The sequence below is a fragment of the Ovis canadensis genome, chromosome 15, assembly GCF_042477335.2.
Source record: "Ovis canadensis isolate MfBH-ARS-UI-01 breed Bighorn chromosome 15, ARS-UI_OviCan_v2, whole genome shotgun sequence".
Lineage (NCBI taxonomy): Eukaryota > Metazoa > Chordata > Mammalia > Artiodactyla > Bovidae > Ovis > Ovis canadensis.
This window is the reverse complement of record NC_091259.1, coordinates 62,315,561-62,331,777: the sequence shown is the minus strand read 5'-3', so window position 1 is coordinate 62,331,777 and position 16,217 is coordinate 62,315,561. Positions and strand designations below refer to the sequence as shown.

Here is a 16,217-nt window from a genome sequence, read left to right as displayed (position 1 = left end):
AGCCTGGTGGGCTGCCATCTATGGGGTCGCACAGAGTTGGACATGACTGAAGTGACTTAGCAGCAGCAGAGAGAAAAGCAGGCTGGTAGTTGCTGGCGGCTGGGGAACACCAAATGGAGAGTGAACGCTTAATGGCATTTTCTTTTGCTGTGATAAAAATGTTATGCAACTTGATGGAGATAGTGTTTGCACAACATTGTGAACACTCCCAATGTCACTGAATCACACACTTCAAAATGCTTAGGGAATTCGCTGGTGGTCCAGTGGTTATGACTCAGCACTTTCACTGCTGGGGCCTGGGTTTGATCCCTGGTGGGGAAACTAAGATTCCACAAGCTGTGCAATGAGGCCAAAAAACAACAACAAAAAAAGCATAAATTCATGTTATATAAATTTCAACCCAACTAAAAGGAGAGGGAGTTGGCTGTGAAATAATCTACATATCATGAGGGCAGCTGAAGAGGAAAGACAGAGACAGGAGATAATCCTATAAATGAGCTACAAAAAGACACCAGAAATAAACTTAAGATTCTCAGGAGAAATAATTGGTGACACTCCACTTAGCTGTTTTTATTTTATGCAAAAAGCTGCCAAACATCTTTTCTGCTAAAAACTTATCCACACTCACATACAACTAAAAGCAACACATTATGGCAAGAACTCTAGGTCTTAATCCACTCTGCCTGTCATGGAAGTGAAGAAAACCATTTAAATCCTCTAGGTCTTAGTTTCTCTAACAATAAAATGAGATGAGACTACTACTAATATAAACAATGAACAATAATAGCCAAACACAAAAGTAGCATGTGTGAGCATTCACAGTATTCCAGGCAGTGTTGTTTTTCATGTTAAATGAATGTTTTGATATTAACATTAAAGGTAAACATACATAATACTCAAGAGACGCTGTGAAACAGGTACTATTCTTATCCCCACTTTAAAGGTAAGGAAACTGAGACACAGGGAGGATTAAGTGGAAGAGCCATACAGTCTGGCTCCACAGCTTGTGTTCTTAATGACCATGCTCTACTTGATCTCTAAGACCTTTTCCAGTTCTCAAATTCTGGGTCCATGTATATTTAAGGCAACTCAAGGACATTATTAAACCCTTCTGCTTCAGCCACAACTCAGCAATTAACATTCTTGAAATATGCTAAGAGCCTTGCTCTGAATGACATCTAACGTCACCAGATGTGCAATCCTGACAGACCTCTGATGAAGGATCATAATGGAAAGAAACGGCTCATTTGTATCTGGTTATCTGTGTGAGATAATGCCAAGTGCCAAAGAGCCCCAAGGAGATTTACATGTCACTCAAAATTCTCCTGAAGCCAGGCCTAACAATTCTTTTTCAAAGAAACAAACAGAATAGGCACCAGTCTGGGTGAGTGCCTATTAAACTGCTCAAGGAAATAGATAATTTCACATACCCAAAGTCCAAAAGTAATTCCAGGCAGATGATCAGGTGTGTTTCTAGATCAGCGATCTACAAACTTTCTCAGTCGGCGGCCAGATTGTAAATATTTAAGGCTTTGCAAACCACACCATCTCCATTGCATACTTTCCTTTGTTTTTGCCTTCAAATTCTTTACAAATGCAAACCCCATTCTTGGCTCGCAGGCCACATAAAAACATGTGGGGACTGTAATTTGCTTATCCATGTACTAGGTCACTGAATAAGTCGACTTTTAAAATGTGTTACTGTACATTTTGAGAGTTGTCAGTTACTAAAACAATCAAAGACAATCCTTTATTAAAACTATAAAAGTTCTTCTAAAATAATCCTGTGGACAGGATGACTGTTTATGAAGAAGCAAACAACAATATACACATATACATATTCATTTCAGTGTTTACTGAATATCTAATACATACAAGATGCCAGGCAATTTCTACCATCCTTATAAAAGTATACAACCTCATAAAGTATATAACCCAGCTTAAGGTTCCAAGTGAAGTAAAACTGCTTGTAAGAAAGGTTAAAAAAGAAAAGCTATAGGAGTTCCAATATGGTAAAGATTCCACCTAGTAGAAGCAGAAACATCAAAGGCTGCAGGGGTAGCAATACTTGGGATAGATTAACAAGTACAGAAAGCTGAATGGCAGTGAAGGAAAGTCCCACACAGACTGAACACCTTTAGCTGAAGCATGGCAGTGGGAAAACATAAGCTGTATTCAGAGAAAATTAAACAGTGGTCCAATTTGTTCAGCTCCAATGATGTCAAAATTACTTGGAACACCAGAGGGGAAAATAGTGGGAGATACAGCTGTGTGACAAGGTTGAGAGGCCTGGACACAGAAAGCCTTGAATGTCATACTAAAAAGTGAGACAACCTTCATAAAGAACTCATGAAAAGTTTCCGACAGTGTAGGACAATGATCAAAGCTGCATTTAAGGAAGGTTACTTTGGTAATGACACACACAACAAACTAGAGGAAGCAGAAAGCCCAAACACCCGTTAGGAGGCTACTTTAGAAATCCACATGAACTAGAGGGAACGAGAACTCAAATTCTGAAGAATAAAGGAGACAGACAGAGAAAAGAAGTAAAGATAAAAGCAGAGATATACCCAAAAGTACTATACCATTGACTGAATGTAGGCTGATGGAGAAAAGGAAATTAGGTCAGAGATTTGGCCACATCTAGCAGACCAGAAGTAACTCCATACAACCTTTAAAGCAAAGGAATTTATAAAAAAAAAAAATGAAAGTATGCTTTAGGAATAAGATTAATCAGGCAGTGGTGAATCAGACAAAGTGGATACAAAGAGACCAGAGCCACAGGCTAGCCAGGAAACTACTGCAGTAATCCTGCCTTATGAAGGTGCCAAGCTGAGCTTGGATCATGGCAATGGATAGGGAAAAGCAGCCAAAAATGAGTGATTTCAAAGAAGGACTCAAAAGAGTCCAGGAGCTGAATGAACTGAATGGATAAAAGAAATCAATCAAGGCTAACTGCAAAATTTGAGACCTCGATAAATGGAAAAAAATAGTTAATAAAAATGCAAAAAAAAAAAAAAAACTGGAAGGAAGAGCAAACCTGGAGAGAAAATGAAAGAGATCCATTGAAATATAATAATTTGCAAACAGAAGATGTCTATGAAGAAGTGGTCAGAAACTATTTAAACACAGATGAACGAGAATTTTGAACAACATGCTATGCAACTGATGACAATGAAGCAGTATATCCCAGCAGAGTTTTAAATGATCTGCTGCTACAACATTCATTCACTCATTCAACAAATGTTTACTGAATTATTACTACATGCCCAGCACCGTGCTAAGCACTAGGGATAATTCTTTTATAGACACTGTCCCTGCTCCTACACAGTGCACAGTCTAGTATGAAAGAGAGTTGAGCAAATGGGTAATCAGAATATAACTAGTTAAGGACCACGACAAGAAAAATGAAAAGCAAGGTTCTATGAGAGTACATAGAGGGGTGTCCAAACTAAACTTAGGGCTATGTCACAGAAACCATTCTATGGAAATGAGGTCTAAGCTCTAAACCTGAAATGGATAAATTTTAGCTTTTTAAGAAACTGTTATGGGTGAGGTGCTTCAAAATCAAGAATTAGATCACTGTAAGACCTTACAAGTCCATTAATTACTCTGAAATGACCTGAATAAGAGAGACATGATGAACATTTTAGAAAGATAAATCTGGCTCCAATGTCAAGAACCAGGAAAGAAACAGATGTTTAGCAGGTATCTCAAGTAGTGATTCAAAAAAGTAACTCAGAAAAAGAAGGGAGCGTTTAGGATGACTCCCTGCTCTGACTTGAGAAAATGCACGGACAACAGTACCACGCGCTGAACCAGGGAATACAATGAGGGAGGGGAGACTGAGCTCAGTGTAGCAGCTGTAGGGAGGAAGTGTCTCTCAGATGGCTGGGCGGCATCACCGACTCAACAGACCTGAGTCTGAGCAAACTCCGGGAGACACTGAAGGACAGGGAAGCCTGGCAGCCTGGCATGCTACAGTCCATGGGCTCACAAAGAGTCACACGTGACTTAGCGATTGAACAACAATGAGTCTCTGAAACACTCAAGCAATCTGACTCAAGTCTAGATATATGGAAGCACTGACTGGAGAAGCAGACTTGGGAGAGATCTGAATCACCCAGACACAATGTGTTGATGAGAAGACAAAAGGTCTGAGTGGAAGCCTGAGGACAATACCTTAAAGGCCCCAGCAAAATCCTGCCCCATGGGACTGATAGTAGACTATATATGGGTATGGGTGTGTGTGTGTGTTCAGTCACTCAGTTGTGTCCGACTCTTTGTGACCCCATGGACTGCAGCCCACCAGGCTCCTCTGTCCATGGGATTCTCCACGCAAGAATACTGGAGTGGGTTGTCATTTCCCACTCCAGGGGAGATTCCTGACCCAGGGATCAAAGCCATGCCTTTTGTGTTGGCAGCCGGATTCTTTACCACTGCACCACCAGGGAAGCCCCAGCAGACTATATACATTATGCTTAAAACTGTTAAGTGAGCTCTGCAAATAGTCCCTCTTCTATTTACTTATGGAGAATAAGGAATCCTAATGGACAATGGAGAAAAGAAAACAACCTGTGGCTCATTCTACTACTTGAGCACATTTTCAGATATAGATAGTGAGCATACTTTTTCAAAATTTAGTATTTATTTGTACAAGGACAGGGAAGCCTGGTGTGCTGCAGTCCATGGGGTCGCAAAGAGTTGGACACGGCTGAGTGACTGAACAACAACAATTTGTACAACTCCTCCTAAAATGGCTACCTGAAGAATCAAAAGAAAGCCTGTGTTCCTATGTGTGTATGTCAGTTTGGATACTAACACACTTTTAAGTGTCACTAAGGTTTAAACTGAGAAAAATGTGCATGTATCTCTGTCAAGCACCTTCAAACCTCAGACACTCACTGCCACTGAGCTCTGACGAAGCCCAGATGCTGAGCTGCTAAGGAGGGAAAGTGAGACTGTTTCCTGACACTGAACCTCAGCTGAATATGCAGATTCCCCCAGATATGGTCTGAGGTTTGAGACAGCATATGTTTTCTTCTCCTTCAAAACAGAAGCAATAAAAATAAGAATAATGCTATTAAGCAAAGGTATACAGATCCTGAAACTAAATTCTTTCTTTTTCTTAATTCAAGTCAATAGGGATGAAGACGTTCTTCTTCACAAGTGTGAACTGAAGGTTCACACTTCAGTGTTTTAAACTACCCTCAAAAAATGATCACAATCATAGTCACACACTCCAAATACGAAATGGATTAAATGTCACCAATACAACTCCGTAAAAAGAGGGTTGACAGCGACCCTGCTGAAGTAGCCATCCTTTAAGAGAAAAGTGTACTACAGAAGACAGACAGAACCCATGTGATCCTAGTGGACCTCATCCACTCAAGAAAAACATCTTCTAAGCCAAGTCTACACTAAATCCTGGGACTAAAACAATGAGTAAGAGACAACCTCAGCCCTAAGGAAGATTACACTCTAAGAGGAGGAAGGACATACAAACAGTTACTATAACTGTGAGGAGAGAGAAGTTAGAGGGAAGAGAAGGCAACAGTGATATCATGCTAACTAGGCGAAAAAGTCGAAGAAAGCATTCCCAGCTTTCTAGAGAAACAATTTAAATGGAAACTGACTCCCAGAGGGAAAAGTTAAAAAAAAAAAAAAAGTCAAGAATGCCCTCACTACAAATCTAAGAAAGAATAATAAAGATGAGTTTACAAAATTTAAACAAAGTTTTCAACTCTCTGAACCCCCTAGTGAGGATGAGTCTGGAGCTCTGTTTCTGTTTACTTTCTAAGAAACTAAAACATCTATATGGAGAGCCGTGCTTGGCTTTGAATATTCCACTATTAAAATTCTGAAAAGCTCAAAAATTGTGCTAAGGAGACAAGATCCTCCAAATTCCTAACAGGAAACGTGGCATTTTCCCAGATTATTCTCTGGCTTCAATGAAGAGAGAGAATGGGGACCACACTGCAGCAGCAGGATTTATAAATATGAATTACAGGATGAGATGATTTTCCAAACATCTGTCAGAAGCTAATCTGATCCAAAAGAAGAGGGGGTGGGGGTAAGGAGAGAGACTCAGAGGAAAGCCAAACAGACTAACATGTGGAAATTTTGTGGACTTTGGTGGGTTGATGGCCTCTTGGGCATTGCATGCCCACTCTACAATGATACATACCCGAAGTCTGTACAATAACATACTTTATACCATTCAGAGCACTTATGTATGTACCCTCATTTGATCCAAACAATGCACATAGCAGATATCTCTAGGTAAATGTAAAGAAAGTGACGTGGTACTCTGACATGCTCTGTGAAGTAGGAAGAAATCTAGAGATACCACACAGCATAGTTGTCAAGAGGCTTTTGAATAAATCAGACCTGGTTTCAATCATTGTTCTGCTACTTACTAAGTCAAGGCTATGGTTTTTCCAGTAGTCATGTAAGGATGTGAGAGTTGGACTATAAAGAAAGCTGAGTGCAGAAGAACTGATGCTTTTGAACTGTGGTGTTGGAGAAGACTCTTGAGATTCCCTTGGACTTCAAGGAGATCCAACGAGTCCATCCTAAAGGAGATCAGTCCTGGGTGTTCACTGGAAGGACTGATGCTGAAGCTGAAACTCCAATACTTTGGCCACCTGATGCAAAGAACTGACTCATTGGAAAAGACCCTGATGCTGGGAAAGATTGAAGGCAGGAGGAGAAGGGGACAACAGAGGATGAGGTGGTTGGATGGTATCACCGACTTAATGGACATGAGTTTGGGTAAACTCCAGGAGTTGGTGATGGACAGAGGCCTGGCGTGCTGCAGTCCATGGGGTTGCAAAGAGTCGGACACAACTGAGCAACTGAACTAAAGTAATCCTGGATTAGTAGTTGAACGTTTCCTTCTAGGATACTGTATCTATAGAATGATGATAACTACCTCATGGAGCTGTTATACAGATTAAATAAAATATGAAAAGTAGATAGTATAGTGTCTGACATACAGTAGGTACTCAGTAAACAAAAACTAGCAATGATAATTTTCAAAAGTTCATATTCACCTGAGTAATACTGTTTTTAGGATACCACACCAGCTCAAATAATTCAGAAACAAAATTTTACCCTGGACTTAAACTGAGCTCAGATACTTAGAGGTTTTATTAACAAAGCTAGCAGTTATTAATTAGAAACAGCCCCTTAAGATCTGTCTGGTCTGTTTCTTATATTTCATAATCTGCTTGAGGGGGCAGGGTGGGGACAGAGCTCTTCAAGGAAAACTGAATAAAATATGTATAAGAATGAGCTATTTTTTGTGATCCTCCAACCTTCACTTGATGACGTACTGAGAGATCTGGGTAGAAATTATACCATATCCCTTTCTCTGTTGTTAAAATACAGGCAGTACTTGACACACTTAATCCCCACTTCTGAATGTTCCGCTTGAGTACCATGTGGGACGTGCTTTGGAAACAAGTTAGCATCCATGAATTTGACCCGCAAGAGGAAACAGCCATCTTTTTAATTTCTCAGTTCTATAAAGTTAACTAGACAAAAATCTCTTTTCAAAGTTTCAGCATCTTCAGTTTGAAAACAAAAATACTAATACTTTGCCCACCTGAGTTGTTATAAGTTAAAGACAGTATCTTTAACAGCATTTAATCACACAAATGAAAGGATGGAAGAAACCTCAAAATGCACTTAAAAGAAGAAAATCATCTATTCATCACTTTTACACAGGTGACATGGTATAATGAAGAGCATATCTAGAAAGACACAGATCTATGTTCTGATCCTGGTCCTGCCACTAACTCATCCTGATTTCCTGATCATTCATTTATTCCCCAAATAGTTACTGTTAGCTGCTAGATGCCTGCAGCTGCTACTACTACTAAAACTTCCAATAGTAGTCACTCTGCCTTCCCTACAGAACAGAGCAAAATAATTTACAGAGCTATGAAACTGTGTGATGATTTTTATATTACATTTGATATTATTATAGCTATGTCTAAGTTACCACCTAAAGCATGAAGCTACTCTCCATGTCAAGTTCAAGGGGCTCTCTAAGCCTCAGTTTCTTCGTCTATGAGAAAAGAGCACTGAGTTAAATAAATCTAATATTCCCTCCAGCATTAATCAGCTGACAAGAATTTTTTTAGTTTGAAATGAGGAACCTAAAACTAAGAGAGGTTAACTGATCTGCTCCAGGATACACAGTAGCAGAACAAAACTGGGATTAGAAATCAGGTTTTCTACTTAGCAAAAGTATCATGCCTTGACCAATATAAAATAAGGAATTCCCATTTGCACAGGGCTCTGAAACTTGCTGTTGTCCCTAAATCTTCAATCTCAGTTGGACTATGTACTTGAGATGATCAACTCAAGTGGTTGCATTTGTGAAATTAATCACCAAACTGTTATTTCAATCTCCTGAGCATTTTACTCCAAAAAGATTTGATCCTTTTTATTTGGATCCTTGTTATTCAGTCACTCAGTCATGTCGGACTCCTTATGACCCCATGGAATGCAGCACGCCAGGCTTCCCTGTCCTTCACTATCTCCTGGAGTTTGCTCAATTCTACTCCGGCTTCAAATTTTTTTTTTCCATTAAAATGAGAATGCATTGCCATCTACTGGACTCTGAAGACATTGCTGCTACAGTTTTCTGTCTGAGAACAAGAATTCTTAACAATTTAAAGCTTTTTATACTTTATCAATAACATAACAGTTATTATGACAATATAAGTTATATAAAAATAAAACTCCAAAAGTTGAGGCTAGGGATAAGGTAGGGTAAGAGAGAAAAATACTATCCCTTTGAGATTTTTCATCTCAATTATTGCTATGACAGTTCTAAATATAGCAGGCATTCACCTACATTTGTTAACAAAGTGAGCCCCTGCTACATGCCAGGCTCTGTTCAAGGGACACAACTGCTGACAGAGTGGTAAGTATTAGAGAGTGATCCCTCTTTTCATATGGTTTAGAGACCTCTGAGTAGTGGTGTCCATACTGAACTTTCCTCATGTGCCAGGCTCATAATATGCATCATCACCTTTAATATTCAAAATAATTTATGATGAGGAAGAAACTGTTATCTCCACTTACAGACAAAAAAAAACAAACTCAGAGATGACTCAGTTTGCCCCAAATCTCTCTCATGGGTAAGCAGAAGTGGTGCCTGGAATTCAACTCACATCAATCTGACTCCGACACCCATATTCTTAACCACTAGGAGTGTCCATTCACCCAAGCAGCTGTCAGCATTCTTCCGAAAAGAAAAGTTGTTGCCAAAAAGAAATTCAGATAATGATAACTTCACATGTCTGTATTAAAGGTAAAACTCCTGCACAGGGATCTGAAAAGTCTCCAGCTTACTGGGTCAAGAGCTGGCCCAACAGCCTCTCTATTGGAGGAGCCTCTATTCCCCATGCTCCTCCAACTGCCCTCCTAGTAGCAAAATCCACCTGGGAAACATCTCTCTCGGTCACCTAGCCTGATTCACCAACCCCTTCCTAAGGTTCTCTTCGAATCAGTTACAGTTCTGCTATAACTCACTGTGTTAAGATCCAAACAACTGACATCAAAAATAATTTTCCAAAAAAAACTATTTGTAAATTGCAGCTCTTCTGGAAAAAAATGCTACTTTATCTCAGGTAAAAGAATAAATGTTGGTGAGTCTACACCTAACATTTCTGCATCCCAGAGTACTTAGTTTAACAATGGGCATATAGTAGGTACTTGATAAGTACTGACAGAAAAAAATAATGAATCAAGTTTACAACTAAAAACAGATTTTTATTATCATTTATTCAATTATTTTTTGTCTGCACTGCTGTTCAATATGTAAGAGTTTAATTTGTATGCCAAATAAATGGAACTTTACTACACAAAATTAACAAGGTGTCACTTCCTCATAATGCCAGCAGAAGTTTCTGAATGAAGGATTCAGACCCACAGTATATATTTTAGTCAAAGATTTTCAAATATATTAAATAGTTTCCAAACACATCCCTGGAAGTGAGAATGAATACTCATCCAACACAGTAAAAAGCTGAGACATTTACTAGATTCCTAACAACTCAACAGAAATGAGTAAATCCTTTTTAAGAAGCAGATAAACAAAGGCAAAAATTTTGAGCAAACAAGCTTCAACTTTTAGACCATGGTTGAAAAGTTTAGACCACAGATTCACCTAGAGCCGGACATCCTGGAATGAGAAGTCAGGTGGACGTCAGGAGGCATCACTACGAACAAAGCTAGTGGAGACTATGGAATTCCAGTTGAGCTATTTCAAATTCTAAAAGATGATGCTTTGAAAGTGCTGCACTCAGTATGTCAGCAAATTTGGAAAACTCAGCAGTGGCCACAGGACTAAAAAAGGTCAGGTTTCATTCCAATCCCAAAGAAAGGCAATGCCAAAGAATGCTCAAACTACCGCACAATTGCACTCATCTCACACGCTAGTAAAGTAATGCTCAAAATCCTCTAAGCCAGGCTTCAGGAATCCGTGAACCATGAACTTCCTGATGTTCAAGCTGGTTTTAGAAAAGGCAGAGGAACCAGAGATCAAATTGCCAACATCTGCTGGATTATCGAAAAAGCAAGAGAGTTCCAGAAAAACATCTATTTCTGCTTTATTGACTATGCCAAAGCCTTTGACTGTGTGGATCACAATAAACTGTGGAAAATTCTGAAAGAGATGGGAATACCAGACCACCTGACCTGCCTCTTGAGAAACCTATATGCAGGTCAGGAAGCAACAGTTAGAACTGGACATGGAACAACAGACTGGTTTCAAATAGGAAAAGGAGTGCATCAAGGCTGTATATTGTCACCCTGCTTATCTAACTTATATGCAGAATACATCATGAGAAATGCTGGGCTGGAGGAAGCATAAGCTGGAATCAAGATTGCCGGGAGAAATATCAATAACCTCAGACATGCAGAGGACACCACCCTTATGGCAGAAAGTGAAGAAGAACTAAAGAGCCTCTTGATGAAAGTGAAAGAGGAGAGTGAAAAAGTTGGCGTAAAGCTCAACGTTCAGAAAACTAAGATCATGGCATCCGGTCCCATCACTTCATGGCAAATAGATGGGGAAACATTGGAGACAGTGGCTGACTTTATTTTTCTGGGCTCCAAAATCACTGCAGATGGTGACTGCAGCCATGAAACTAAAAGACGCTTACTCCTTGGAAGGAAAGTTATGACCAACCTAGACAGCATATTCAAAAGCAGAGACATTACTTTGCCAACAAAGGTCCGTCTAGTCAAGGCTATGGTTTTTCCAGTAGTCATGTATGGATGTGAGAGTTGGACTCTAAAGAAAGCTGAGCGCAGAAGAACTGATGCTTTTGAACTGTGGTGTTGGAGAAGACTCTTGAGAGTCCCTTGGACTTCCAGGAGATCCAACCAGTCCATCCTAAAGGAGATCAGTCCTGGATGTTCATTGGAGGGACTGATGTTGAGGCTGAAACTCCAATACTTTGGCCACCTGATGCGGAGAGCTGACTCATTTGAAAAGACCCTGATGCTGGGAAAGATTGAGGGCAGGAGGAGAAAGGGATGACAGAGGATGAGATGTTTGGATGGCATCACCGACACAACGGACATGGGTTTGGGTGGACTCCGGCAGTTGGTGATGGACAGGGAGGCCTGGCGTGCTATAGTTCATGGGATCACAAACAGTCATACATGATTGAGCGACTGAAATGAACTGAACTGAACTGAACTTTAGACCATGGTGGCTGAAGATACTTTAACATGGACAGAGGAAGAATTAACAGCAACATAATCATCAGATATGTTTCTGGTTACAGATAACGTAAAAAAACAGGAATTCTGAAGAACTGGTCAACAAAAACTTTAGTCACTGTTTTTTTGCTTTAAAACATGCTTCCTTGTGATAGCTTCACAAGTAACCTTTTATCTTCCATACAGAACATACATTCTTAAAGCCTTGCTGCCTTAGAATATTTTAATCCTTCATGAAATATTTCAGCCACAGATACTCTATCCATATTCAGTGACTGTGATTATAAGTGTATTTGGACTTACTCCTGTCACTGTACCACATGCTTCTGTTTCCTATTTGTTTTCTTTTTTGTTTTCCTTTTCTGGCTCCTATCAAGTTGACAGAGTTTGCTACTCCTTATATTCCCTTTTTCCCCTCTGCCAATTAAAAATCTACATTGTTTCTAGTATTTAGTAGGTATCTTGACATTTTTACCATGCACACTTAACCACAAGCTATTATAAGAAATTTTAAACTTGTTTACTATCTCTAGCCTCCTCCCGAACAAATCAATGAGTCTTACTCTTCCAAGAGCCTCCCTCCCCTTATCACTGTTGTCTGGAGCAAACAGAGTCCTCACAGTGTCTGTGGAGAAGGGTCGGCTGCTTTTCCTCCAATCCACTGTGAGCTGATACTTTAATAAAATACAATAAAAAGGCACAATAATGTCAAATGGCTACAGAAGTTTAAAAACATTCACTTTTTTATACTTGGCTTACCACAGACTGGTGGCAGTTCTAGCCAGCTCTGGGCCACTTTGAACAACAGTGGTGATCTGTTTTACATTTATGGTATAAATTAGTTTTTGTGTGCTGTTTGGTTTGTCAGTAGTGAGCCAAATTCACTAAGGTTTTACCACTTTCATACACTCTGCTATAACTTGCTGCTATATCCCACATCTTCCCTTTGGGATCAATTCTTTATCTACCACATTCAGTATAGTTAGAAGCAGTAAACCTTCAGTCTTCAGGTACTTAAAATTGTCTTTCTTTCACCCTCACTCTTTACTGAATGTTTACCAGAAACAGAATTGTATGTTAACAGTTAACAGCACTTTGAAGATACATTTCTTCTTGAATCTACTGTTGCTGATGAGAAGTCTGCTGTCAGTCTAATTTATAGGGAATATTTCCTTTCTCTCTATGAGCTTTTAAGATTTTCCCTTTTAAAACTATCCTTACAGATGACTGGTGTCCCTAAGATATCTTTTTTCAGCCTCCTTTTGTTATAGGGAGAGCCCCGTCTCAGCTTTTATGCTCATTTAGTGTCACTTTGCCCAGAGAAGCCCATCTTTCAGCCAGTTTTATCAAATGCTTCTGCCCACTTCTTTGTGCTTCTATTCCATTTGTTTCCGAGATGTTTATTATCTTGCTTTTTGTTTGTTTTAGCAAAGAATGTCTCTTTAAACTTCTCTGATTTCATCAATTGCTGTCTTTGGTTTGGTTCAAAATCAAACCAAAACAAAAACCTCTCTTTCTTTAGCCTGAGATTCCATGAAAGATTTCCCTCCCTTTTCCTCATCCATCTCTCACCACTCCTTCTCTGCCACTTTTTACAACATCTCCTCCCATATTTGGCCTTTAAAAGTGGGATATCCTCAGGCCCATTACTCAGTCCCTTTTTTCTCACTAAGTACTGTTTGTCCTTGGTCTATCTTATCTGAACTCATGATTTCAGTAACTATTTGCCATTGTTATACTTCACTATTTATATCTCTATCTTGCTTCTCTCCTCTGAACTCCAGATTCATATAATCCAAATGTCTCCTTTAAAACCTACACAGGGCTATCTTGAGGTATTCTCAAAGTCTATATGATCAAATCTCAACTCACGATTTGCCTCCAACAAAGCTGGTCTTCCTCCAGTTCCTTAGCTCTCTCAGTGCCTGGTACTTTTACCCATCTGGTTACTTCATCTAAGCCAGAAACCCAAAGGCATCCTTAACACCTTCTTTTTTCCTCTATCCTCTACCCTAAATTCAAACCAAGTCCTAATGATTTTACCTCCTAAAACTTTCCTAAATCTATTTGCTATTCTACCATAACCCTGTTCCAAAGTATCAGATCTCTTACCTGATACACTTATGAGTAAGATCCTTCTTACTGTCTTCCCACATACATTCTTGCTGCTTCTAAAATCAGTGCTTACAGCAGCCAGAGTGAAACTGAAAGTGAAAGTGAAGTCGCTCAGTCGTGTGCGACTCTTTGCGACCCCATGGACTGTAGCCTATCAGGCTCCTCCGTCCATGGGATTTTCCAGGCAAGAGTGCTGGAGTGGGTTGCCATTCCCTCCTCCAGGGGATCTTCCCGACCCAGGAACTGAACCCGGGTCTTGCGCATTGCAGGCAGACACTTTACCGTCTGAGCCACCAGGGAAGCCCTCGTGAAATTATTAAAACACAAATCCAATTATACGTCTGCCATGGTAAAAATCCTTCAACACACTTCACTGCTCTTAGGATAAAATCTTCTAAAAGGTTCTGTTATGTGGTCTCTGACTACCTTGCCAGCCACATCTGGTATCATTTTCCCTTATTACCCAGACCTTCCTTCAGTCCCTTAAAACTCACCACTTCCTCTAGGATTTCATGGCCTTCCAATATTACCCTACTCTACTCAGAATGCTCTCTCTATTCAGCCCTCACTCTCTCCACATTGTTCAGTTCCATTCATCCTCAGGATTGTAACCTTAAAAGTCAAGTCCCGAAGACCTTTCTTGAGCCACTAGAGTAGGTAAGATCATCACACGCTCTTATAGCAGCACTTGCCACCATTTACGTTTATACAGTTACCTGTCAGGTTACTTTACAGTGTGTGTCTCCTCCATACACTCCATGACAGCAGGGAAACCTGTCTGCTCACCACTGTACCCTGAGCGCTTAGAGCACAGGAGCCAATGTATAGCACGTCCTCCATAAATAGCCACTGAATGGGCGCAGCATTCTAGCAATAGCATTTCAGATCATCAAGAATCAGGAAACAACATGATCACTAAGGAAATCATGTAGAAACTCATTTCACTGGTTTGTGGCCAAAATTAAATAGGATAAAAAACATGAATCACCTGACATGGTACCACAGAGAGTACGCACTTAGTAAAAATAAATTCCTTCTCCTTTCTCTAATCATCTTTAGATACAGAGCCAGCAAAGACTATAATGTAACTGACTACACTACAACTTGCCTCAGGATTCTTAAATTTATTCAAAGCTGTAAAAGGTATCTGAAACATTTACTGAAACTGTATTACATTTAATCAAAAGTCACTATTCATTCTTCTTTAACCCCTAAAGAATTGTTAGAAAACAGCCAGTTGAGATTTTCTTTTAGGAAAATTAATATAATATGGACTTAGAAAAGATGTATGGGTGCAGTTACAAAATGAGTTTTCACCCGGAGCCACACTAAACAACAAACTTACACTTAAAACATGATTCTATTTACACAGAGCTTTTGCCTGATGTATCAGTGCACACCTGCACTAACAAAACTCACAGCATCATGCAAATCCTCTTACCTTATGTTCAAATGGAGCACCATAATAGCCATCATTCAGCCCAAAAATTATTTCATTCTGGTTGCGGGCATGAATCTAAGAGAGGAGGAAAATACATTATTAGTTCATCTCATTCCAATCAAGTTTTAATGTGACTAGAAAATGACAGGACCTACTTCAGTGTTGAAAAATAATTGGCTATGTCTAACAAGCCAGCAGAAAACAAACTGCATATCAAAGGACAAGATAATCAATTTAGAGTTTCCTGTTTTAGTCAAAGTTCTCACAAAAGCATCTCATGAGATCACAGGCACCATCATTCACACACATTTTCCACAAACACTTCTTGAGGTTGTTACAGAAAGCAAATTCCTTAAGCACAGGGGATTAAGAGGCATACTATACATTCTTTAATCTCAAAGAAAACACAATCTAGGTCTTCCCTGGTGGTCCAGTGATTAAAAATGCATCTGCAGTGCAGAGGACACGGGTTCAATTCCTGGTCTGGAAAAATTCCATATGCCTTGGGGCAAGTAAGCCCATGCACCACAACTACTGAAGCCCGTGCACCCTAGAGTCTGTGCTGTGCAATAAGAATAGCCACCCCAACAAGAAACCCGAGCACCGTAACGTAATAAAGAGTGGCCCCAATCGCCGCTGCAGCTAGAAAAAGCCCATGCACAGCAACAAAGGCCCAATGCAGTAAAAAATGAATAAACTTTAAAAAAAATAACAGTTCAATTAGTCTGTCAATGCTTCAAATAAAAATGAAGTTCTAGAAAAAACATAAAAGGTTAACACTATTTTTTATCTTCAAAAAGACAGTCTAAAGATAATATCCAATCCCCAAAACCTTTAAAAGTCTACTACTTATTTTCTGCCAACTACTCTTTCAAATACAACTGATTTGAGCTTCAGTCGGTGTTACTTCAAA

At 39.6% G+C, this 16,217-nt stretch overlaps 1 protein-coding gene across 2 annotated transcripts in view; it reads right to left on the bottom strand.

Moving 5' to 3' along the window:
- UVRAG (UV radiation resistance associated) overlaps nucleotides 1-16,217 on the bottom strand; it is a 327,753-nt gene that overhangs the window by 249,984 nt on the left and 61,552 nt on the right. For both annotated transcript variants that reach the window (XM_069553156.1, XM_069553158.1), the window contains one exon: nucleotides 15,305-15,379. In XM_069553156.1, the coding sequence (XP_069409257.1) occupies nucleotides 15,305-15,379 (75 nt within the window). The remainder of the gene's footprint in view (nucleotides 1-15,304; nucleotides 15,380-16,217) is intronic.